The following is a 27399-nucleotide window of genomic DNA, read 5'->3' as shown; positions in this document are numbered from 1 at the left end:
TAATTATGTTTTTATGGATTGCAAAACTAAGTTACAACTTATTTGTAAACAAATCTCAAACAGCATTTCTCCTTTATAAATGCAATCTATTTACAATATTTGTGCATTGGTGAGTCCTGTATTTTATAATTTTACAAAAAGCTGATAAACCAACTTAATAGTCTCATCTTGTATAGGGTGAGCAAACCAAATTCTCCAAAATACATACTAACATTTCAGAAAAATTTAAAAACTTTAAAATTATTTTCAGCTTTTCTTGGTCGAAAACTCACCTGTTTTATTTCTCTGCTGGCTAAGATAGGCACAAAAAGCTAGAGTAACTCAGCGTGAAGACTGAAAAAGTCTGAAGGGTCTCAACCCAAACCATCACCTATTCCTTTTCTCCAGAGATGCTGCCTGACTTACTCCTGCTTTTTGTGTCTATCTTCGGTTTAAACCAAATTATATGTTTGTTCCTACACATATAATAGGCCAAGTTAGTTTTACACAGCTTGATACAATTATAGCATCCCAAGTTGCAGTGTTATTACGTAAAATTAAATCTGGCAAACATATTTGTCTGTGTACTCTGCGAGCCCTCAAAATATACTGAAAATGATCAAGAAATTATTGCTAAAGGAAACTAGTGAAAAGAGAACATAATCTTATGTTTAACAGAACAGTTTTGACATACACAAAGACAAATTTGACCTCGACTTTCTTCCAATGGAATGAGAAAAGAATACCAAACTCAAAAGACGAAGAATTGCTATGGTAAAGAAAAAAATGTCCAGATTTTTCATGTCACTTTCATGCCTTCCAGCAGTCGAAATGACTCCCAGTGAGTAGAATAGATTTTCCAAGAGAATTCCACACACAATTATACAATTGCATACTGTCCGTATAAAAGGTCCCTTATTTTATAATAATCTTCACACAAACATCCTTCTAATCCAATGCGTCCAGTCTCAGTCTACAAATAAAATTGAAAAACTAGTAAGAATTTATAGATCCAAACACTTAGTTTTACATCACATCTAAATGAGTACTGGAATTTGAAATCTAAATGGATGCTATTTATTGCAAAATAGTAATATTAGGTAGAACAATTCTAAACATTATGGGTAAAGCAATTCAAAACATTATTTGTTTTCTTAATAATTCTCAGATAAACAAAATATTAATCAAGTAATGCGACAGTTCATTTCACTGTCAATCAAATTTGAAAAAAGAGAAATGACTTTCATGACAATGAAATGACAGTCCATGCAGATGCATTTTAATTATAAATGCATTTTCTATTTATTATCAATCTGCAAATAAGAGTCCCCAAAGTTACAAAATGCAATAATGTTTTGTTTTATATTTGGATATTATAAATGATATCTCAACCAAAATAACATTGCAATGGGAGATGGGTACTCAGAAGATTGGTCAAATCACTGCCATTTAAATATTTTTTAATCAAGACAAGAAAAATGATGAGCAAATATCACCTTGACACACAAGTGCCCATTTTGCAACTCCAATGATTGTAACAAATAGTTTTACTTCCTACACGAGTCAAAGGAAATGCATGAAGTGCTTAAATTACTTTGCTTCATCTAGTTTTGTTCAATATTACCGTAAAAACTCTGGCTGCTTTCTTGACCTTGCTCAGTGACAAGCCAAAGGAAAATCATACGAAATATGTACTATTAATTGAATTTATCAAATTTCACTCTCATCAGATTTGCTCGTGTTGTTTTAATGCAATAACATTCCAGATGAAAATACTTACTCTTCGAACAGCTACTAAATTATTGCAGACAAGCACACCTCCAACAAATTCTGCCTGAATACCTTCCCGCAAAAGGACTTGTTTAAAATCAGATAATCTTGGCTCATTAATAAAGACTGCTTGATGACCAGGAACCTAAAAAAATATTAATTATTGATCTGTGAATCTCACTTGCATTTTAATTATCACATTCAATTTGAGATAAACATATTAATACAACAGGCAAAATAAAAGGTAAAATCAGAAAGAATTTCAGAACCAATTTGATCTCCAGGATAGATATCAGAATAGAATAGTTTATTCAAAATTAACATGGAATCGAGCAATATGGACAGGCACAGTGGAGATAAAATTGTATCCTGCTTCTTGATGGTTAAATTACTGAGCACTGCTGCATAGCGTTTTACTTCCACAATGTTATGTTATACAACTACGTGAAGAAAATACTAGAAATACCAGTGGGAGAAGGCTGAGGAGAGAGGAAAGAGAAACAGAATGATGAGAACTGGGAAGGAGACGAAAGAGGCTTGTTTACTGTAGGAAAGAACGTTTTTGATATAATTAATCCAGGGTGACCATGGGAGTAAGCCGTAAACAAAGTTATCTGGTCATGATCTCTGACTAAAATCACAGGGAGGCCCGCCACATAGAGGTCAAACAAAAGATTGTCAATCGGAAATGTGAAGAAAAACTTAACGGATGCTGTAAATCAAATCTGAAAAGAAAATACTTTCTCTTTCCATGGATGCTGCTTGACCTGCTTTCTATTTCCAGAAATTTCATTTGTTATTACACCTTTGGGACATTCGTTTTGGGGGCAATGGGACTTGATTCTAAGCATTTCTTCTCATTATCTTATTGTCAATTTTTATTCTCAAGATGCAAGTGATAAAAACAGGACAACATCTATGTCGATCCGAACCATATTCTTGGCTGACAAATAGCCCCATATCCGAACCATAATATCGAATAACCATATCCGAATAACCATATCCGAATAATACCGAATAACCATATCCGAACCAAAATTCACTCTGACTGAAACTATCGATCTTCAGAAGTTTACTTAAAAAAATAATTAAGAAATTTACATAGAGATTCCCAGGAAATATAGACAATTAATCAAATTATTTGAAAATATGAGCAAAATTATCACTAATCACAAGTACTAAATGGAAAATATTTTGTGAATGATACTGTGTGTCTCTCTGTGTTATCCCTGTTCTTCAAAAATAGTTCCATTGCAGTCAAACAATTTGTTTGTAGAAATTATAAAGATAACATTATGCCATAATACAGTGAACCTGAAACAAAATGACAAATAAGGAATAATAAGCACAAAATAAGATTAGATGACATTGACGGTAGAGTCATACAGCATGAAAACAGGCCCTTCAGCCCAACTTGCCCACACTGACCAAGATCTAAACTAGTCTCACCTGCCTATTTTTGGCCATATCCTTCTAAACATATCCTATCCATGTAACTGTCCAAATGTCTTTTAAATCATATCATATCATATCATATCATATATATACAGCCGGAAACAGGCCTTTTCGGCCCTCCAAGTCCGTGCCGCCCAGTGATCCCCGTACATTAACACTATCCTACACCCACAAGGGACAATTTTTACATTTACCCAGCCAATTAACCTACATACCTGTACGTCTTTGGAGTGTGGGAGGAAACCGAAGATCTCGGAGAAAACCCACGCAGGTCACGGGGAGAACGTACAAACTCCTTACAGTACAGCACCCGTAGTCAGGATCGAACCTGAGTCTCCGGCGCTGCATTCGCTGTAAAGCAGCAACTCTACCGCTGCGCTACCGTGCCGCCCAATGCTGTGATAGTATCTGCCTCAACCACCTCCTCTGGCAGCTCGATCTATATACCCACTATTCTTTGTGTGAAATGGTTGCCCCTTGGGTTCCTATTAAATCTATCCCCTCTTACCTTAAACCTATGTCCTCTGGTTCTTGATTCCCCTATTCTGGGTAAAAGGCTCTGAGAATTTACCCTATATATTCCCTTCATGATCACTCCCCACCTTTCTGCGCTCCAAGGAATAAAGTCCTAGCCTGCTCAACTTTTCCCTATAGTTCAGTCCCTCGAGTCCTAGCAACATCTTCATAAATCTTCTCGGTGCATTTTACAACTTAACAACATCTTTCCTATTAACAGGGTGACCAAAACTGAACATGATACCCCAAATGTAGCCTCACTAATGCCTTGTACGACTGACTGTAAAGTAACATCTCAACTTCTATACTCAAAACAGACTAATAAGTTCTATAAAAACAGGCTAATCCTTTAACTTTATCAAGAGTTTCCTCTCTCCGCCCCGCTCCAATAAAAAGTCATTGTTTTACTTCTGGCAAGGGCAAAGACTGAATAATTAATACTTAAATTTTAATTAAGTTCACATTACAAACTATCAAATTTTACAGATTCCATCTACAAGCTTTAATCCATTGTGCCCAATCGCTCAACTTAATTACACGCTCAAGAGGAAAAAAACAAGTTAAGTGTTTTTTGACATCAAAGTCTTTGAAAAATAACTGTCTGGACAATGATCTGTCACTTCAGTAACAGTGTAATGTACCCTGCCTTTCAAATTTAGTTTCTTACAGTTAATGAAATTAAGTTTTGGAGACAGAATCAAATGTGTTGCTGTTTTATAATGTGCTGGGCACCATTACCAAGGATCAATTTCTAACCACACAAGCCTTGAAGCTTAGCTTTAAATTGTAAAAAGTCAGTTTAGTTTTAATCAAGCAAGGCAATTGAAGTCCACTGCAAATCAGACATTTCCCCCCACTTTAGGTTTACATTCACTTCAAATCCCAATGTTATCAGTTCCTAGTTTAATTAAAGTACAAAGAAAAAGATTTCTTATTTTAATAGGGGCAGGTAGTTCTGTTATAAAACATCCTTCCATAACACAAATTGAATATAATGCAAGCGATGAATTAGGGGAAATTATTTGCATTACGCGTACTGAATTGATTGTAACGCAGTTTTAATGGGGACTAGAGAACCACTTAAAGTTTCCTTTGGAAATTGATGAGCAGAAAAATGAATGGTCTTGGATTTAAACAGTTTAGGGGACAAAAACCCTGTTTCCGTGTAACCTTTGTGCAGTAATCGGACACCATTGTCTCTTAACTGAACAACTGCTGCTAATCAAGGGTGACCATTGAAATTGACTGGTAATCCTTTTTATTGACATCATTGTAACTATACTCTAGTGAACAATGTAACAGAATCTTTAGTATTTTTAGCTTGCAATGACAATAAATCTAGTGCTGATGAAAAGATCTTCATTTTTGAAAACCCTGCAGATAAAATAACTTTGTTATAGCGAGTCTGCAATTCGTAACCCCTAACTCTTCCCCCATTAGAAAATAGGTGCAGGGGGAGGCCATTCTGCCCTTTGAGCCAGCACCGCCCATTCATTGTGATCATGGCTGATCATCCACAATCAGTAATCCGTGCCTGCCTTCTCTCCTAGCCCCAAGAGCTCAATCTAACTCTTTTAAATTCATCCATTGAATTGGCCTCCACTGCCTTCCGTGGCAGAGAATTCCACAAATTCACAACTCTCTGGGTGAAAAAGTGTTTGCTCATCTCAGTTTTTAAATGGCCTCCCCTTTATTCTTAGATTGTGGCCCCTGGATCTGGACTCCCCTAACATTGGAAACATTTTTCCTGTATCTAGCTTGTCCAGTCCTTTTAAAATTTTATATGTTTCTATAAGATCTATTGACACAATTGTTTTTATAATATGATTTTCTGTAACATAAGGTTTCTTACAAATGCAACTAATTTGCAAGAGCAGAACAACCTGTATACCTTTTACAATTTGTGCATCACAAAGAGAGAAAATATCTTATTATGATTCAGAATAAGACACCATGTATGTTAAAATAATACATTTGTGTTAAATGGAAATATAAAATAATCTTTAAAAACATTACAATAGTTTTAACCTAAAGAACATTCGTATTATAAATCTGCAATAATTTTCTTCATTTTAAAACTTAAATCAAGCTTGATAATGTATGCTTTGTAAGAAATGCAAGTTTGCAACTATGAAAAACTGGTATTTAGATGTTGTTACCTCATTTGGTGACAATGGTTCCAAAGTGGGAATTACATCAAGATCTTCATTGTTCTCTTTGTCATCATCATCAAAGAGGCTCTTCATTGCCTTTTGTTGAGCTGCAACTTGATCGGAGCTGTGTGTAGATGAAGGAGCATCCACCTGCATTTCTCCTTCTTCATCCTCTCTTAATTCCCCCTCTTCCAGAATGACCCCAGTATCTACTTTTGACACCCGCATGTCCAAAATACCATCTATCCAGGCCAATTCTGCATCCTTTGCTCTACAGAACTGAAGAGAACTGACCAAAGAATCCTTTAGTCTAACCTGTGAGAATAAAATATGCACATTTTAGAAAATCATGGAATGATAAGCAGAGCCAACAGCCCCAGGTCCATCTGCCTAATTACACAAAGGCAACTAAAGCAATTTAACAAGCAGTTAATTTACACCTATCTCATTTATATTAATATATTTAAAAATATAATACCAGTGGTATAAAATAAATATCAGAGGTCACTGCTTAAATTATGGGGTTTAAGATAGAGATAAAATGTTTTTCTCCCTGGGGGAGTCTGAAGTCTGGATCTCTCACCCTTAAAAGCGCAGTGGAAACGAAGTCTTTAAATATTTTTAAGGCCAATGTTGATAGATTCTTTAATAACATGGGCGTGATAGGTTACTGTGGGTAGACTGGAAAACTGAGTTCAGATTATAATGTACTTCTAATTTAAATGCTATTAAATATGTATTCAGTGATTTATAAACTATAATCAAAAGCTGACATTGAATAGGTTTATGTAGATTTTTCAAAGTTAAGTTTATTAGTGTCAATTTAGAATATATATCTAAATGTACCGTTGAATGCTTTTTCCAATGCAGTTTTATTTATATGGTTATAATAGATCTCTTACAAATTAGTCAGTACTTTTCTCCCATTTATACTTTCAGCTAATGTTTAGTTTGAGTTTAGTTTAGCGCGACTGGGCTTGTATAAACTGGAATTTAGACGGATGAGAGGGGATCTTATTGAAACATATAAGATTATTAAGGGATTGGACATGCTAGAGGCAGGAAACATGTTCCCAATGTTGGGGGAGTCCAGAACAAGGGGCCACAGTTTAAGAATAAGGGAGATGAGGAAAACTTTAGAACGGAGATGAGGAAAAACTTTTTCAGTCAGAGAGTTGTAAATCTGTGGAATTCTCTGCCTCAGAAGGCAGTGGAGGCCAATTCTCTGGATGCTTTCAAGAGAGAGTTAGATAGAGCTCTTAATGATAGCGGAGTCAGGGGGTATGGGGAGAAGGCAGGAACGGGGTACTGATTGTGAATGATCAGCCATGATTACGTTGAATGGCGGTGCTGGCTCGAAGGGCCGAATGGCCTACTCCTGTGTCTATTGTCTAAATGTGGACGCAGATACAATAGTGGCATTTAAGAGGCTTTTAGATAGGCCTATGGATATGCAGGGAATGGAGGATATAGATCATGATATAGAATGGAGGATATAGATCATCAGGAGATTAGTTTAACGTGGCACTAAGATCATCACGGATATTTTGGACCCAAGTTTCTATTTGGACCCAGAGTAGGGGAATCGAGGACCAGTGAACAGAGGTTCAAGGTGAAGGGGAAAAGATTTAATAGGAATCTGAGTGATAACTTTTTCACACAAAAGCTGGTGGGTGTATAGAACAAGCTGCCAGATGAGGCAGTTGAGGCTGGGACTATCCCAACATTTAAGAAACAGTTGGACAGGTACATGGATAGGACAGGTTTGGAGGGTTATGGACCAAGCGCAGGCAGGTGGGACTAGTGTAGCTGGGGCATGTTGGCCGGTGTGGGCAAGTTGGGCTGTATCACTGTATCACTCTATGACTCTATGATACAGCACAGAAACAGGCACTTTCGGCCTACCGGGTCCACGCCGACCAGCGATCCCCACACATTAACACTATCCTATACCCACTAGGGACAATTTTTTTACATTTACCAAGCCAATTAACCTACATACCTGTACGTCTTTGGAGTTATCATATCCTTCACAGTAAAAAGATTTTTGGTGCTGTTTCCCTACAGGCTATTATTTTCTCAGTTGCTGAGTAGGCAACTTAATATTTTGTCAACTCTAATTTGCTTCAGAAAGCATCAAATTTAGGTTTTGTATATGTAAGACTTGAAGGTCCAACACTGAGAGGATGTTAAATTCATACATCTAATTCTTTCTGGACTGACGAGTTGTTGTTTCAAGCTGCACATTTATAGTAATTCCTCGCGGAAATCTTACCTACAAACTACCTGCCCAAAAATATAAAACACAATCACTTTTGAAATACACTTCAGAATATTTGTTCCAGGTACGCCATTTCCTTTGTGACATATCACAACTTCAATAATGGAGTCATTTTACCTAGAATATGAGACAATAAACAATAGGTGCAGGAGTAGGCCATTCGGCCCCTCGAGCCAGCACGACCATTCAATGTGATCATGGCTGATCATGATCATGAGGGTAGGAACCATCTATTATCTTAGAAATTATTACTCAGCCTACAATATTCTTTAAAATTGTAGCAAAAAGCATACGTCCAGCAATTAATATCCATCAAATATATTAACCTTCAAGCTGCATTACCTGGTAAATATGAGTTTCGCTTGTAGCATCTATTGTTTCTTGAAGCTTTGGTGTGTAAATTTTTATGTCCTTTCCACCAAATATTTTGCAGGATTCAGCAAGATCGTGGCTGGATTCTGGAGGTCCGTGAACAATAATTAACTGACGGGGTTTCATCTGATTAATGATTTTTTTGATAGAGTCACCATCTGAACGCCCCTCATAATCAATATATGTCACTCTTGCTCTGTTTGAGAAAGGAAAATTATTTGATGAAAATATATTTCACTTTAGAAGAAGATAAATAAGCAGATTTTCTGTTTACAAATCATTTTACTTTCAAATATTAGGGTTTCACTAACCTGATTTCGATGGTTTCTGTTGCAGCAATGCACTTGGTTGGAACATCAGATAGATCCTGATCCATAGGTTCATCTCCATTAATCAGACCAGCATCAAGTTTGCTCTTTTCTTCTTCTGTGGCCTGAAGCTCTGGAACTAAAAAATCTTCAGCTCTATAAAAAAAAAGAAATAAACAAATCAGGAAGCACAAGGCAAAGAAGCTCACTGTTGAATTTCGCATCTGCATAGATATCAAATTGAATGATAAAAAAAATTATTGTTTCAAAAGGATGCCTTAAGATGAAGTCAAAAACCTACAGGCATGAGTGAGTGAGTGAGAGAACGCGAATGTAATTGGGTAAAATAAAGTGAAAATCTCTGATAAATAGTGGTGGAGACAGAAACAACAGTGGCATTTAAGAGGTGTTTATATAGGCACAGGAATATGCAGGGAATGGAAGGAAATGGTAAAAGTGCATGCAAAGGCAAAATGCAAATAGTGGAAGGGAAGTGCAAGATTTCAGTCAAGGCATGGACCCACTACGCCAAGTTTCACCTATCCCAACCTCAATGATAATGATGATGATGGTGATCTAGGAACAAAAAATTCTTCTATCCTGTTTCAGTAATAAATGGCAATGAAATGTAGAACTAAAATTACGATACACATATTTACAAAATATATATTGACATAATTACACTAAACAACATGTGATTGCTGTTCTTTTCTTAAAATTAAAATGTTAAAATCTAAAAGAACTGGCAGGAAATTGCAGAGTTGCAGCACTGCCCATCATACAAACCCGCCTCCCCCATCAACTCCATCTATACCACGCTGCTTTGGAAAACCAGTCAGCATAATCAACCACTCACATTACACTCATTCTCCCCTTTCCCAATATAAAAGCTTTAAATCACGTACCACCTTGCTGCTTTCCCACTGTTAACAGACTCTTTAATGGACTTCTCAGGTGCAGAGGATGAATTTCCCAACCCTTCCATCTGCCTCAGAGCGGCCCTTGCATGTTTTTAGTCTGCATTGTCTCATTAGCTGTAATTATATTCCGCCTGTACTGTTCATTTTCTCTTCTGCACTACCAGATGCACAGATTTATGGTAAAATTTGGCTGGAAGCGAGTAAAACAAGGTTTTTCCACAATATCTCGGGACAGGTGACAATAACAAACCAAAACCAAATCCATAATTCAATGGTTCAAACATTATCATTCCAAAAATCTCTAAACTTAAACTTGCATGAAAGATGCTGCAAGGAATAAATCAGTAATGTGCTGCATTATGAAATATAGTGAGGAGCTGCTAGCAAAGTGAAAAACTAACTTTAGATGACTATACTGAAGAAACTAGAGTCCTTTTTGCAGCATTTTAATGGTTTAAAAAGACATTGTGCTTTGGAAAGCACTGGTTGCAAAGGAACTACACTAGGGAACCAGACAAGTTTGTAGGAAAGCATTTTCTTTCACCACATAAAACGCATAAGATTGTACACGTACTGTATGTATCACAACCCCACAAAGATCCATCGCTTTCACAGCCATACAAGTACAAACATCAAAGATTAATCTCCCACCATGATTGGAACACTTAAAGCAGTAAATTGCAACAAGAATCAGCACCTCAAATGGTGGGATTGACTTGGGGTAGATTTGGTATCACAAGTGGAGGACAACAGGATATACCTTATTATTTCTCCATATTCATCCCACTTCACTCTCTCCTCAGTGGCTGGGAACATGGGATAAGATTTTTTAGCTTGTTTGAAGAAGCTTCCCTTGCGACTACTCTCACTTTTCATCATGAGATCATGTTTGGCTTTTCCGATCAGCGGTTGATCCAAGTCTTCTTCAACGTCACTCTCGTCACTGGAGTCAACATCTCGCCTGGAAGGAAAATAAAATCAGACTCTACATTTTTGTTTCGAACAACGTTAATAATGTAACAAATATAAGTTAAACTAACATTACACTGACACATTGGAATTTTGATGATTCAGTAACATTTTAAGAATTCCACCTAGGCTCTGAATGTTCAAGGATTCTATTTACATTTTCAAATGCGGAAGACCCAAATGTACTGACAGATTCTGCAGGCCAAGTCTGTCAGTTTTCTTTCCTTCTGGACTCTTGGAGCCCCTTGCAAGGGTGGCTCTGGGTTTCCAGTTGTATGTTACTTTAATCTTTCCTCTTTCACTCTGTATGCTCTCTTTTGCTGTTCCAGTAAAGTTCAATCTAAGCTCCATGAACAGCACCTTTTCTTCCAATTTAGCAGGCTACTGCTTTCAGGACTCGACAACCAAAGTGTGCAAAAGAAAATAAAAAAACTTTTGGAAAATTGTGAGTAGTTCTGTGGAAGGAAGTGTTGGCATTGGAGATTGCCCAGAGGTGGTTTACGAGGACGATACAGAGGAAGATTGGGTTAACGTGTGAGGAGCGTTTGATGGCTCCAGGCCTGTACTCACTGGAATTTAGACGGATGAGGGAGGGATCTCATTAAAACCAACCGAATTATGAAAGGCCTCGATAGAATGGATGTGCAGAGGATGTTTGCAGTAGTGGGAGAGTCTCAGAATAAAAGGTCGTACGTTTAGAATGGAGATGAGGGGGAATTTCTTTGGAAATCTGGTAAATGTGGTAAATCTGTGCAATTCATTACTCCAGACAGCTTTGGAGGCCAAGTCATTGTGTATTTTGAAAGTGAAGATGATAAGATTTTGATTAGTAAGCGTGTCAAAGATTATGGGGAGAAGGCAGGAGAATGAAAGGGAAAAATAGATCGGCCATGATCGAATGGCAGAGTAGACCCGATGGGCCGAATGGCCTAATTCTGCTCCCATGTCTTACGATCTTCTGAGCTACTTACTCTTTTTCTTGTTCCTGCTTTTTAGCCGCCTCTTTCTTGAGCCTTTCCTTTTCCAGATATTCTTCTAATTCTTTCCCTTCCAATTTTACACGACGCCTAATCTATTAACAAAACATTATGATAGTCAGTCTGAAGAAGGGGTTCGACCAGAAACGTTACCCATTCCTTCTCTCCAGAGATGCTTCCTGTCCTGCTGAGTTACTCCAGCATTTTGTGTCTATTACGATAGTCATAGAGTAGAATAACACAGAAACAGGTAACCCATTTCAAAACACATGACAAAAATAAATTAGCATTCGAGTACAGAGCTTGCCAGAAATGAGAGAGCACCCATTGGAAGAGAAATTTATACCTATTAACAAGTGAAAAGAAAATTAATTCTTCAAATCTGATAGTAATATAATAATAGTTCATTAACTATTATTATATTTCCTATGCACTCATGACTGTGGCCCAATTCTGCTGTCACTCAATTTACTAATTTGCAGATAATACCACTGTTGTAGTCTGGATCTCAAACAATAGCGAGACGGAATACAGGAAGGAGATGGAGAGCTTAATAACAGGGTGTCAAGACAACCTCTCCCTGAATGTCAGCAAGATGAACAAGTTAGTTATTGACTTCAGGAAATGACATGATGTGCACAACTCATTCAGCATCAAAGCTGCTGAATGTGGAGATGGTTGAGAGCTTCAAGTTTCCAGGTGTAAATAGCTTCAAAGATTTGTCCTAGACCGATCACATTGAAGCTACAGCGACAAAAGCATACCAATGCCTCTACTTTCTCAGAAGTTTAAGGAAGTTCAGCATGTCTCCATGATTCAGCATGATTCTTAGAAACTTCTAAATATGCACCAAAAAAAGTATCATGATGCATCATGGATTGGTTTGGCACCAACTCTGCTCAAGACGCAAGAAATTGTAGATGATTGTGCGTGTGGCCTGATCCATTATACAAACCAGCTACAACCCCAACTCTCTCTCTCCTCCCCCCCACATCAACTCCATCTACACTTAACACTGCCTCAAGAAAGCAGCCAACATAATCAAGGACCATTTACACCCTAGTTACTCCCTCCTCTCCCTCTCCTGTCAGGTAGATGATTCATAAGCTTGAAAGTGTGTACAACTAGATTCAGCAATTGTTTCTTGTCCGCTGTTATTAGACTGTCCGGTCCTCTCATAAACTAAGGATTGGTTCTGATCTCCCAACCTAACTCATTGCAGCCCTTGAACTTTTTTTATATCTATACTTTCCTGTAACTGTAATGCTTTAATGCTGTACCACTATATTCTGCTCTCTGGTACTTTTCTCTTTGGCTACTTGTTGTACTTGTGTATGGCCTGATTGCATCCATGCATTGAATGATTTGATCGAATAGCACACAAAGTATTTGAAACTATATCTTCATCAACTGAAACTGCCTTCTTTCATTTACAGTGGTTACATTGTAATTCAGAATCTTTGATAAGCCTAAGGAATACCAACTCTAATTGCAATTGACAGGCTTTTCTTAACTTGCACTCTTACCTCTATTTCCATTTTCTTGGTGAGTGGATTGTCTATCAGATATCTGGCCAGTGTACCTGGGGTTGTTCTGTATGTGAGAATCACAGAGTTCTTTGGGTCCTGACACCACTGTATGAATAGGTCGCGTGAAAATCCACATTCCATATCGGATTGACTAGCAAGCACCACCTTTGGACTAGGCACTCGTGCCAAATCCGAGAGGCTGTGGCACAATGAAAGGTGACGAAATTGAAAGGGATTGTTTCGCTTGTCTTCAAAGCATCTCATTAACTTGTCACTCATCCATTCTACCTAAAATTGATGGGATAATTAAGACAATATTTTATTATTGCATCCTACTGGCAGCTCAAAATATTCTACGGCGAGGGTTTCTAACCGCATAAGTTACATCTTGTAAAAAAGCTATTGAAGCCACATTGACGTATCAATTATAATACATTTACAAATACACAAGTGAATATTCCCCAAAAAAGCCTTCTGTCAAAATGATGGCTGATAACTGTCACACTTCTTTCAAAATAAGATTACTGATTACCAAATCATTCGCATGATTGAAACAAACTAATCACTATATACAATGAATAAATGTAAGCCCCAGAGGAAGTTATTATATTGTTAACATTAGTTCCCGAAACTCCTCCAGGGATACACTTGATCCCAGCTGCCTATACCTGTTCCATGCGTCGTTCTTGCCCTTCACACTAACTTTGCCTGCTTTGTCCTTCACTCTAACATAGAATTTTTCTGAGACTTATGGTGCAAAATTTCTCTCACGGAGGATTATGTACGAGATAAAAGTAAAAAGGGAAATAGAGTTTTAGAAAAAGCATTTCAATGGCCTAAGTCAATCTCTTTCTGAAAATAAAGTTACTTTTAGGTAATTATGCCTGACATTTAAAGAAAAAGAAGCTAAACTCTAATCTAATAAATTAATTTTTAAATGGATCTATAATAACAAGCATGAAATGAAAACTTTCAGACTAACCTGCGATTTGGAAAACTCCACCACATTGTAGCTAACGTTATTGAGTAAAGCAAGAGAGTAGACGCTCAGCCCAGCATCTTTTGTCCTCCAGATTTGATCCAAAAGCTGAGCTAGTTCCAGCACTCTGCCAGCAGTATCCAGAGCTATCAACACATTGCCATCTCCACGTAAAGTCTCCAGGACATTGGCTGCAAAGCAAGGCCATTGGCATTGAAAGAATCTTTGACAAACTTATGCAGCAAAAAAGAATCAACTTTCAGAAATACAAGTTTATATTTTTCTTACATGCATGTAATTGTCTACATACTTCAATTCTACTGAGAGTCAAGAAGAACTCAGCATTTGTTCCTCAAGGAATCCACAGAACGTTGTTATACTTTCACTCTATTTGTCATTTTCCCTTCTTTTACTGATGGCACTTTGGTTATTTCTTCTCTACCGCCAATTTAATGAGAAACTAAAAAGGCGTTCCTTCAAAAATGTAAGATGTTCTACTGATTTAAGATTTACATGCTATTGTCCATTTATACAGATTTATTTGGGATTATCTTGTGTCGGAATATGACCTTCCGAAGACTGTACACTGTGGGAAGACTTTATTCAAAACAATCATTCACTTCAACAGAATTCTACAAAATTATGGTAGAATGTTTAAACTCTAATTCTGAGAACATCAAAACAAAACAAAAAACAATCATTTGGCACAATGATTATATTATAATTGTCATTGGCACATAGCCATTAATTGTGGCTCGGCTAATTTCAGTAAAAGTTTGATCAACTAGAATTTAATCATTTGGAAATCCCCATGTTTCAGCATCTGGCTCACTCATTAGTCAGAACTGTGAGCCAGGGCACCAGAGTGCAAGCGGAGAGTTGTTCGGTTGTGTGGATGGACAATGGGCTGGCTGTGTGGTCAGAGCCAAGGTCAGTAACAACAATGGTTAGAAAAGTGGCCAGAATGTGGAATGTTTTATGTTTCACTGTTTTTACAAGGTGAAGCTTATAAGATTAAACTCACCTGGTTCCATGTCTTGCTCCCTTTGAACACACTCTGGCTCAGCTTTATGCCTACAGTTGAAACTCACCAGGTTCACTAAAAAAAAAACTACTATACTCCTGTACAACACGTAACAATTATGAAATAAAAGTGGGATTGGGGTTTTAACACGAGTAAAATTCAATTGACCAGATAATCTGTTGGTCCAGCAGTGCTGGATTATCAGGGTTTTACTATACTTTAACAATATTAAAATTGTTAAAATCTAGTCATGCTGTCTCCCATTACTATAAAAATATAGAGTCAAATGTGATGGCGCCAGGAAAAGCAGAAGCCATGGTAAAAAATAAAAAAAAACATTTTTAATTAAAAAAAAAAAATCTAGGTATGGATTTCAATTAGATTAAAAGAATAATATTAATGAGCCAAGCGAGCAACTTTGAAGAGGGCCAAAGCATCAATGAAGACACAAACAACTAGAATTTTGTCTAATACAAAGAAATCTCTCCATTCCTTGATAACTTTGCATGCCAATATCTCTATTGCCTTCAAAACAGATCTTGCTAGAATAACAACCAGCAAACGAAGAAAGTGCGGGTTACCATATTCACAATTTGTACCTATTAATACTCAGTTTATTTGAAACAATAAAGAGATCTAGTTCGGCGGGCATACGTTGCAAAATTCACAATTTTAGAGTTGAAAACAAAAAAAAGTTTTTGAAGTCACATAGTGAATGATAATGGACCAAATGATTCGAAATCCCTCTAGTTCTGATTTTCCGTTGTTGAAAAATACATACTGAGCAGTTGTTCATCACGTTGCTTTCTTCGGGGTTGAACATATGTGGCATTGAAAGAATCCGTGATGAGTAGAGATGGCCGACTAATCATTTCCAGTGAACATCCGTTCAGATGGCTAAGAAGTAAAACAGATAATGAACTTGGAAGCTGTGCCCACACAAATTAGTTCTGAATCTGGTCTCATTAGGGCTTTAAATATAAGAGACCACAGTATTAACAACATATCTGATTTAAATCAAAGTTTGAAGATTTTGAATTTGCATCAGATGGGATGTCTCTGTCTTAAACCACAAGAATCATTTAATATTAAAAGCATTCAGCTACTTCTGAATTTCTTCAGATGACTTTTAGATATTAACAAGTGCTGTATAGATGATTTGACAAGTGGCAGATGTTGCATGGTTATGTAAATGTGATACTAGAAGTCTTACTCACATTTCTCTCTTATGATTAAAATCAACTGCGTACACAATCTCCTCTTCACCATCTTTCACAATCTTCCAAATTGTTCCTCCAATCATGTGACCTGCAGGTAATGGAGTTATGGATAGGCCATGTCCTTTACCTAAATACAGGGCAGAAATTAAAAAGTTCAATAATTGAGTGCAACTAAACTGCTCATTGGATTTTTAAATATGTTCAACCAGTAATTTGTTGCAGTCATTTTGGTCACATAACACACAGCACCCAAATACTCTACATCCAAAACACTTGAGCCACTTTGCATTGATAAGAGTTGCCATCACCATTTGTGTAACTGGAGGAAAAACGTCTACTTACTAAGACAGACACAAAATGCTGGAGTAACTCAGTGAATCTGGCAGCGTCACTGGAGAAAAGGAATATGTTTTCTAGAACCTATTCCTTTTCTCCAAAGATGCTGCCTGACCCGCTAAGTTACTTCAGCATTTGGTGTCTATCTTCGGTGTAAACCAGCATCTGCAGTTCCTTCCTACACATTTACTAAGATATCCGTACTACCAACAGTGATTGCACTTCAGTTGGTTCATTGGTTGTGAACCTCTTTGGAACATTCAGTTTGAGAAGAGAATGACATATGTGCAAGTTTTCCAGGTGAGGTACCATGTCTCCACAAGATATATCAACAAACAACAAGACTGAGATTTAAGGCTCATGTTGCAGATGAGCTGGTCATAAATCTAAAGGCCATCAATGCAGTGATGCCAACCTATTCTACTAAGTTAAAAAACTGATCATTTGTCCGATGTTAAGTTGGACTTGAGGGTTATTACCCAAGCTTGTGAGATCGCACCTTTTAAATTGACAATCTGCGAGTATTTCAGTTGCTGGATTTTGTCAAAAGCTGCATCCACATCATCCAATGTAAACAGGGAGAACTCTTCAGTATTGTGCCGAGACTTGTAACGAGAAATTAAATTAATTTACAATTTCACAGTAAGAAATATCTTGATGAACTTCATTTTAATCTATTAACTTAAATCAACCTCACATTCTTAGAATATTATTCATTTTAGATCAATCTACGATTTAAGCAAAAACGTTAATGCATTAAACTGAACTTTGCTGCATCTTGGCTGCTTCTTTTAAATTACCATTAGCTGCTCCTACCAAGGTTCTAATATTTAAACAGAAATTAGTATAAACAACATATTTTATATATTTGACACCACATACAGCTTTCAATTCACTTACCTGATAGAGATCATACATAAACATCTGCCCCATCTTGTAAACAGGAATAGTGGCATAAATTGAGCAGTTTAACCCCAGCCTTCCAACAGCATAAGGGAGTGCTCCCAGGTGTAAGGGATCAGGATGAGAAAGTAGGATTGCATCAATCAAATGTACATATCTGCAAAATTTAAAAAAATGCAATTCATTATAACACAGCACATTTAATCAGGATTTTTGATCCCACTGAAATGAATGGCGCCAGCCAACAACTGATGGGAAGTCAGATGTGCCAGGATCTGACATCCATCTAATCTTTAACCCTGTGTTTCAGTGCTTGCAGAACTCAATCTCCAAATAAAATGAAATCAAAAATACACAATGGTTTAGGCAATATTTATGGTTTAAAGCTCATGGCTTGCAATACTTCATAATTAATATTGCACTGCATACCACAGTGAACTATAAATTCTAAAAGTTCAGGAATTACTTTTAAGCTGGTTGAGGACCTCATTAATATACATTAAATAATAAACAATACAGATAAAATCAACACAATTAAGAGACCTCAGAAGCCAAGAAAATAAATCGTCAGGACATGAACGGAAATAAGAACACGGAAATAAGAATGGTTTTAGACCACACGAGACACGAGACTGCTCGGCCACACATCAAGATTGTGACCAATTCTGCACAATAGCACTTTCCAGCAACGCCCCAAATCCCTTGATTCCGTTTATGCCTACAGACCTATATATCTTTTTTTTAAATTAAATTGGCGATTGAGCTTCTACAATTATCTGGGGTGGAGAATTCTAAAGGCTTGCCCTCTTCCGAGTCAAGAAATTTCTTATCTTCTCAGTCTTGAATGGCTAACCCCTAATTCTCAAAATATGCCCCAGTCTCTGACTCCTCCATCAGGGGAAATGTCCTCCCTGCAACTAGCCTGGCAGACCCTTTAATAATTTTTCAAGTTTCAATTTAATCAACCATCAATCTTCTAAACTACAGTATTAAAAATACAGACCCCGTCTATTCAATCTTTCTTCATAGGACATACCCACTACCCTGGAACCGTCTAATGAATCTTCACTGCACGGCCTTCACAGTAAATGTATCATTTTGTGGATAGAGAAACCAAAACTGTCTACAATACTCCAGAGATGCAGTCTCACCCTATACAGTGGTAATAAAATGTCCTTGTATTAGTTTAAAAGCAACTTTAAAACAGAAGCACTGAAAAATATACCAATTTTAAAGTGATAAATATTTATATTAGACGAGCAAGCAAGATTAGAAGCAAAAACATTGTGCTGTTGAAAATGCAAATTGATGCTTCGTTATTATTCCCCACAAACATCGGCAAGAAATGGCCACTTCACACCATTTGTACCAGCAGTCCAACCTCCAGAGCACCAGATAACAGCAAAAGTTGCAAGCATTTTGCAGCCTGCTTGGGATTGGAAAATGGACATGGACTTGGGAAGAAAGCGTGTTTCCCCCAGATATTGTGGCTACAACACTCCGTCCAGACATGGTCCTCTGGTCCACAACAGCGAAGCTGGCAGACGTTGTGGAATTGACAGTAAGTACCATGGGAAGATGGTGTTGAAGAAGCTTATGAGATGAAAATGACCAAATACACTGAACTGGCAACTGAAGCTGCCCAGAATGCCTGGAAAACCAAGATTTTCCCTATAGAAGTGGGATGCAGGGGATTCGTTGCTACATCTATGCCCAATCTACTGGAAAACGGGGGTGAGGAGTCACTCCTTCCAACAAGCAATCAAGTCCTTGTCAAACGGAGTAGGAAAAAAGCTAAATCTATCTCTCTTAAAAACATCCAGTGAATTGGCCTCCACTGCCTTCTGTGGCAGAGAATTCCACAGATTCACAACACCCTGGGTGAAAAGGTTTTCCTCATCTCAGTCCTAAATGGCCTACCCCTTATTCTTAAACTGTGGCCCCCTGGTTCTGGACTTCCCCCAACATCAGGACAATTTTTCCTGCATCTACCCAGTCCAATCCTCTAAGAATTTTATATCTTTCTATGATCCCCTCTCATCCTTCTAAATTCCAGCGAATACAAGCCCAATCGACCCATTCTTTCATCATACGTCAGTCCCGCCAGGGCCCTGTACAACTGCAGTAGGACCTCCTTGCTCCTACACTCAAATCCTCTCGCAATGAAGGCCAACATGCCATTGGCTTTGTTCACTGCCTGCTGTACCTGCATGCTTACTTTCAGTGACTGATGTACAAGCACACCCAGGTCTCGTTGCGCCTCCCCTTTTCCTAATCTAACTCCATTCAGATAATAATCTGCTTTCCTGTTCTTGCCACCAAAGTGGATAACCTCACATTTGTGCACATTATACTGCATCTGCCATGCATCTGCCCGCTCACCCAACCTATCCACGTCACCCTGCTGCCTCATAGCATCCTCCTCGCAGCTCACACCGCCACCCAGCTTTGTGTCATCCGCAAACTTGAAGATGTTACATTTAATTCCCTCGTCTAAATTGTTAATATATATTGTAAATACTGGGGTCCCAGCACCGAGCCTTGTGGCACCCCACTAGTCACAGAACATCCCAGGGTACTTGAAAATCCAATAAAAATGGATATGGGAAATCTGAAATTAAACACGATGAAAACACTTAGTCAGACAGCATCTGTGGAAGGGACGGGAGGATATATTCCTTGGCCAAGAGATCAAGAATTAAGAATCATGGTCTCAAAATCAGACTTCAAACATTTGGACTCAGTCTGAAGAAGGGTCTTGACCCCAAACATCACCTTCTGGTGGCCTGGCTGAGGCCAGAAAAAGGCTGGATGCTAGGCACGTTTAGAAAGTTCTTTATTTGGTTGTGAGCCTCCACTCACAACGGAGTCCACCACAGGGATGAACCACTCCCCCAAAGCGCCTGGGTACATACCCCGTACGCCTGTCTGTCAAGTGCCGAGGGGGCTGACCCTAGGAGTGGCCTGATACCCAGGGACCGCCACAACCTATTCCTTCTCTCCTAAGATGCTGCCTGACCCGCTGAGTTACTCCAGCCTTTTGTGACACCTTTGGACTGAAAAGATCATTCTTTTGAATTTTCTACCCAAGAGGCCTGTGGAGGCTTAGTCAAAATTATATTGATAGGACTTTTGCATATTGGAGGAATTGACAGATTTGGGAATAGAAGGCATGGGATGTTCAGCATGTCCCCAGCAACCCTCACTAACTTCTACTGATGCGCCTTAGAATGCATTTTATCGGGATACATCACAACATGGTCTAGGAACAGCTTCATCCAAGTCCACAGAGAGTTATGGACATAGTCTGGACACTCATGCAAAGCAATCTTCCTTCCATTGACTCCAACGCAATTTCCTGCTGCCTCGGCAAGGCCACCAGCATAATCAAGGTCCAGTCTCACCCCGGTCACTCCTTTTCCCCTCTCCCATTAGGCAAGAAATAACAGCAGTTTAAAACCCGTACCTCCAGATTCAGGGACAGTTTCTTCCCAGCGTTTACCAGGCAACTGAACGGTTCTCTCATCAGTTAGAGTGCGGCCCTGACCTTCCATCCACTTCCGGAGAATTTTGAACTCTCTTTAATTGGATTTTCCCTTGCACTAAATTCCATACCCTTTAGCTGTGCACTGTGGACGGCTTGATTGTAATGTGTAGTATTTTCTTTGACTGGATAGCATGCAAATGTTTTTCACTGTACTTCAGTATAGGTGACATTACTAAACTAAATTAAATTAAACAGTGCACAACATTAGTATTGAAATAGAAGATAGTCAAAGATCTGACTGAATGGAGCAACAGGTTCAACGACCCTCCATAAACTTCAGTATACCAACACTACAACAATTTCTAACCTGAGCCAAGTCACTTTGATCCTGCAACATAAAATTTGTCAACTAACAACTCAGAGGGTAGGCATTAAGAACCAATTGAGACCACTCCTGAACGTACAGCCCTCCATTCACTCTGCAACAACCCCGACTTAGTCATCAAACCCACTGACAAGAGAGGTGCTGTGGTAGTCTGGGGTGCAGGCCTCTACCAGGACTGAGGCCAGACGACAACTCTCAGACACCTCCTCCTACTTATCCATGGACCATGACCCCACCGACGAGCATCAGACCTTAATCATCAACATAATCACTGATCTCACCAATTCCGGCGCTATGCCCTCTAATGCCTCCAACCTTATCGTTCCCCAGCCCCGCACGGCCCGATTTTACCTTCTCCCTAAAATCCATAAACAGAACTGTCCTGGCAGCCCCATTGTTTCTGCCTGTTCATGTCCCACAGAATTAATTTCCACCTACCTCAACTCCATCCTATCCACCCTGGTCAAATCCCACCCCACCTATGTCCAAGACACCTCATATGCTCTCCGCCTCCTCAATAACGTCCGGTTTCCAGGCCTCCACTCCCTCATCTTTACCATGGATGTCCAGTCACTCTACACCTCCATCCCCCACAAGGATGGTCTTGAAGCCCTCCGTTTCTTCCTCGACCGTAGAACCAGCCAATCTCCATCTACTAACACTCTCCTCCGCCTAGCAGAGCTGGTTCTTACCCTCAACAACTTCTCCTTTGACTCCTCCCACTTCCTCCAAACCCGAGGCGTAGCTATGGGCATTCGCATGGGCTCTAGATATGCCTGCCTCTTTCTCGGGTAAGTCTAGCAATCCCTGTTCCAGACGTACACTGGCCCCATCCCCGAACTCTACCTCCGCTATATTGATGACTGCATTGGTGCTGCCTCTTGTACCCATGCAGAACTCACTGACTTCATACATTTCACCACTAATTTCCATCCTGCTCTTAAATATACTTGGATCATCTCCGCCATCTCCCGACCATTTCTGAATCTCACCATCTCCATCACAGGAGACAGACTAGTGACTGACATCTACTACAAACCCACTGACTCCCACAGCTATCTGGACTACACTTCTTCCCACCCATGTCTCCTGCAAAAAGTCTATCCCCTACTCACAATTCCTCCGTCTACGCTGCATCTGCACCCAGGATGAGGTGTTTCACACTGGGGCATCAGAGATGTCTCATTCTTTAGGAAACGGGGCTTCCCCTCTTCCATTATAGATGAGGCTCTCACTAGGGCCTCCTCTATATCCCGCAGCTCCACTCTTGCTCCCCCTTCCCCCATTCGTAACAAGGACAGAATCCCCCTTGTCCTCACCTTCCACCCCATCAGCCAGCGTATCCAACAAATTATCCTCCAACATTTCTGTCATCTCCAACGGGATCCCACTACTGGCCACATCTTCCCATCTGCTCCCTTTTCTGCGTTCCGCAGAGACCGTTCCCTCCATAACTCCCTGGTCCACTCGTCCTTTCCTACCCAAACCACTCCCTCCCCAGGCAAATTTCCCTGCAACCGCATGAGATGCAACACCTGTCCCTTTATCTCCCCCCCCTCGATTCCATCCAAGGACCCAAACAGTCTTTCCAGGTGAGACAGAGGTTCACCTGCACCTCCTCCAACCTCATCTATTGTATCCGTTGTTCCAGATGTCAACTTCTCTACATCGGCGAGACCAAACGCAGGCTCGGCGATCGTTTCACTCAACACCTTCGCTCAGCCCGCCTTAACCAACCTGATCTCCCGGTGACTGAGCACTTCAACTCCCCCTCCCACTCCCTCTCTGACCTTTCTGTCATGGCCCTTCTTCAGTATCATAGTGAGGCCCACCGCAAGTTGGAGGAACAGCACCTCATATTTCGCTTGGGCAGCTTACAGCCCAACGGTATGAACATTGACTTCTCCAACTTTAGATAGTTCCTCTATCCCTCTCTTCCCCTCCCCCTTCCCAGTTCTCCCATTGTCTTCCTGTCTCCACCTGTATCCTTTCTTTGTCCCGCCCCCCCTGACATCAGTCTGAAGGGTCTCGACCCGAAACGTCACCCATTCCTTCTCTCCAGGGATGCTGCCTGACCCGCTGAGTTACTCCAGCATTTTGTAATACCTTCGATTTGTACCAGTATCTGCAGTTATTTTCCTACGCAAGGTAGATAGTCAGAATCTATTAAGGCAGTGCTAGGGGTGATGGAGGAGGCAGATACGATTGTGGCATTTAAGACACTTTTGGATAAGCACATGGATAGGCAGGGAATGGAGGGATATAGATTATATGACCATAAGATATAGGAGCAGAATTAGGCCATTGAGCCCTTCGAGTCTACTCCGCCATTCAATCATGGCTGATCTATTTTACGTCTCAAATCTATTTTCCTGCCTTCTCCCCTTAACCTTGAACACCCTTACTAATCAACAATCTGTCAATATGATGTGCAATCAGATAAGGGTTAGTCTCGGCATCATGTCCAATACAGGCATTATGGCCTGTGGGGCCTGTTCCAGTGCGTTAATGCCCTATGTTCTATGTATTTAAAATTTCCATCAAATCCTTGCACAGCCTTATTCGCCAGCATATTTGTAACCTTTGCCAGCTCTACCAGCTTCCAACATCTCTGCACTCCCCCAATTCTTGAAACTTCTATTTGATTTCCTTCAATGTCAACCTTGCCTTCATCTGTCAATTGTTATTACTTACTTTTTCAGTGCATCTATGATGTCCATGGAGAAGGTTTCATCCCAGCCACAATCAAGCAGAAAGCGGAATTCATCCACCTGCAGCAAATAACAGAGGGCAGATTCCTCCTGCACTCCAGAAATGGCAGTCAGCTTTATGATAGACGTCATTGTTGTTTTTCAAATATGTGAGGACCTCTGGCAGAATTTAAAAAAATACACCAACATATAAAAGTAAAACTTTACATTGCTGAAATAGAATAAAATAATGTAAGTCAATTGGACACAGGAATTGCACACAATTGTGGATGCTGGAATGCTGAGCAAACTTTATGCAAATACTGATCAAAATACAAAGTGCTGAAGAAACTCATGGATCAAGCAGCTTCTGTGGAGGCACAGTTTCAGGTTGGGACCCGTCTTGGGTGGGGACGGCGCTGACACCGGGACAGGACTTGTATCAAGGGCGACACCTGCTCCCTCTTGACAACCATTTTAACTCCTCTTCCCATCCCCACACTGACCTTTCTGTCCTGGGCCGCCTCCGTTGACAGAGGAGCGAGGGAAAGGGGAGGTGCAACGAGACCTGGGTGTCCTTGTACATCAGTCACTGAAAGTAAGCATGTAGGTACAGCAGGCAGTGAAGCAAGCTAATAGCATGTTGGCCTTCATTGCGAGAGGATTTGAGTTTAAGAGCAAGGAGGTCCTACTGCAGTTGTATAGGGCTCTGGTGAGACCATACCTGGAGTATTGTGTACAGTTTTGGTCTCCAAATTTGAGGAAGGACATTATTCCTATTGGGGGAGTGTAGCTTAGGTTCACCAGGTTAATTCCCGGGATGGCTGGACTGACATATGATGAAAGAATGGATCGACTGGGCTTGTATTCTCTGGAATTTAGAAGGATGAGAGGGGATCTTATAGAAACATATAAATTTCTTAAGGGATTGAACAGGCTAGATGCAGGAAAAGGGCGGCACGGTAGCGCAGCGGTAGAGTTGCTGCTTTACAGCGAATGCAGCGCCGGAGACTCAGGTTCGATCCTGACTACGGGTGCTGCACTGTAAGGAGTTTGTACGTTCTCCCCGTGACCTGCGTGGGTTTTCTCCGAGATCTTCGGTTTCCTCCCACACTCCAAAGACGTACAGGTATGTAGGTTAATTGGCTGGGTAAATGTAAAAATTGTCCCTAGTGGGTGTAGGATAGTGTTAATGTACGGGGATCGCTGGGTGGCACGGACTTGGTGGGCCGAAAAGGCCTGTTTCCGGCTGTATATATATGATATATGATATATGATATGACGATGCATCATCTGCCCATTTCCCCACCACAGATGCTGCCCGATCTGCTGATATCCTTCAGCACTGGTTTTTGTAAGTAAATTGTTCACTTGAAATGTTTATGGACTAGAACTAGGGCGTTACGGTGGTGTAGTGGTAGAGTTACTGCCTTGCAGTGCCAGAGACCCGGGTTCGATCCTGACTACGGATGCTGCCTGTTTGGAGTTTGTACGTTCTCCCCGTGACCTGCGTGGATTTTCTCCGGGATCTCCAGTTTCCACCTACACTCCAAAGACGTACAGGTTTATAGGTTAATTGGATTGATATAAATGGAAATTGTCCCTAGTGTGTGTAGGATATTGTTAGACAATAGGTGCAGGAGGAGGCCATTCGGCCCTTCGGGCCAGCACCCCCATTCAATCTGATCATGGCTGATCATTCTCAATCAGTACCCCGTTCCTGCCTTCTCCCCATACCCCCTGATTCCGCTATCTTTAAGAGCTCTATCTAGTGTGCATGGATCGCTGGTCAGTACGGGCTCACTGGGCCGAAGGGCCCATTTCTACACTATATCTCTAAACTAAAACTAAACTAACGCTGAAAACTTATGCACTACTCCCTTTCTGAAGACTCTCCTGCATAAGCTGAGTCTTTCAAGTGGCATGTTAAATTGAGGTCCCATCAAATAACTTCAAGGAGAGTTGGTGGAAGGGTATTAATCCAATAATTTTCGATCAATCATCAAAAGGAAATTATCTGGTCATTGTCTACTGGTGGTAGTTGGTTGTATTGACAGCCTATCTATGAAACTGATGCGCTACAATGCTGACAACTATATTCTGCACTCCAAATATCGAAACAAGGAACGGTAGATGTTGGTTAATACACAAAAGGACAGTGGTGGAGTAACTCAGCAGGTCAGGCAGCATCTCTGGAGAACATGGATAGGTGACAGAAGAAGGATCTCGACCTGAAATGTTGTCGAGATGCTGTCTGGCCTGCTGAGTTACTCCAGCACTTTGTGCCCTTTTGCAAATACTGCACACTATTTCCCTTCACTCCATCTATTATACTTAAATTTGACTTGATCGTACTTACCTACACATGTATCAGATTAGATAGTATGCAATACAAAACTTCCACTTTACCTCAGTACAGGCGACAATAATTAATAAACCTAAACCTAACGTCACCAACTGCTGCATTTTATCGCCTGAGGAGAGGAGTTTGAGAAATTCGCGGTTCTCTCTCTCCCCCCCCTTCCCATCCTATCCCTTGATATCCCAGGGCCCAGAGACGGGCCTCAAAACACGGAGGAGGGACTGAATGAAGCCTGGTTGCGGTGAACGTACCGGGCGGAGGGGTTGGAGAGGCCCGAGCAGCGAGCGGCCGGAGTCAGAGCGCACGCCGCGCCGCCATCTTCCGCCGAGCAGGCACCGGGTCAGAGGGTAACGGGCGCCACCATTTCCTCCACCCCCATCAGCCAAACCCCTCCTCATTTCCAATCTTACTCACCTGAAACATTTACTTCTAAGAAGAAAACTTCACAATTAATGCCAGTAACATGGTGTGTCAATGCATAACTTCATATTTATCTGATATTATATTGTTTAGAGTCAAGAGTTCTTACTTGCAGCAGCATCAAAGATATGGAAACATAGTACACTTTAAATTAATTTTGTCTTTTTGCACTATTATTGTTTTTTATGTGTGTGGATATATCACAACAGAATGTGCAAACAATATAATAAACGAGGAAAAAAGTTCAGTGTGTGTATATATATATGCATATGTGTGTGTGTATATGTATTATATATATATATAGTGTATATATATGCATAATGTGAGTGTGTGTATATGTATGTATATTTATTATATCTATACC

The 27399-nt window shown here is 40.0% G+C and overlaps 1 protein-coding gene across 1 annotated transcript; it reads right to left on the bottom strand.

The window, feature by feature from the left end:
* cpsf2 (cleavage and polyadenylation specific factor 2) lies at positions 1–26961 on the bottom strand. The gene is made up of 15 exons (XM_078407205.1): positions 26867–26961; positions 24258–24433; positions 17689–17848; positions 17288–17393; positions 16450–16579; positions 16014–16129; positions 14212–14399; positions 13227–13517; positions 11695–11795; positions 10515–10715; positions 8838–8990; positions 8497–8722; positions 5880–6188; positions 1760–1894; positions 1–952 (listed from the first exon to the last, which is right to left on the bottom strand). The coding sequence occupies exons 2-15, from the start codon at positions 24404–24406 to the stop codon at positions 860–862; spliced, it is 2358 nt and encodes a 785-aa protein (XP_078263331.1). The 5' UTR covers positions 24407–24433; positions 26867–26961; the 3' UTR covers positions 1–859.
* Between the last annotated feature and the right edge of the window lie 438 nt (positions 26962–27399).

This window comes from Rhinoraja longicauda, chromosome 10 (genome assembly GCF_053455715.1).
Source record: "Rhinoraja longicauda isolate Sanriku21f chromosome 10, sRhiLon1.1, whole genome shotgun sequence".
Lineage (NCBI taxonomy): Eukaryota > Metazoa > Chordata > Chondrichthyes > Rajiformes > Arhynchobatidae > Rhinoraja > Rhinoraja longicauda.
Note: the sequence above shows the minus strand (reverse complement) of the source record. Positions and strands in the feature narration are given on the sequence as shown.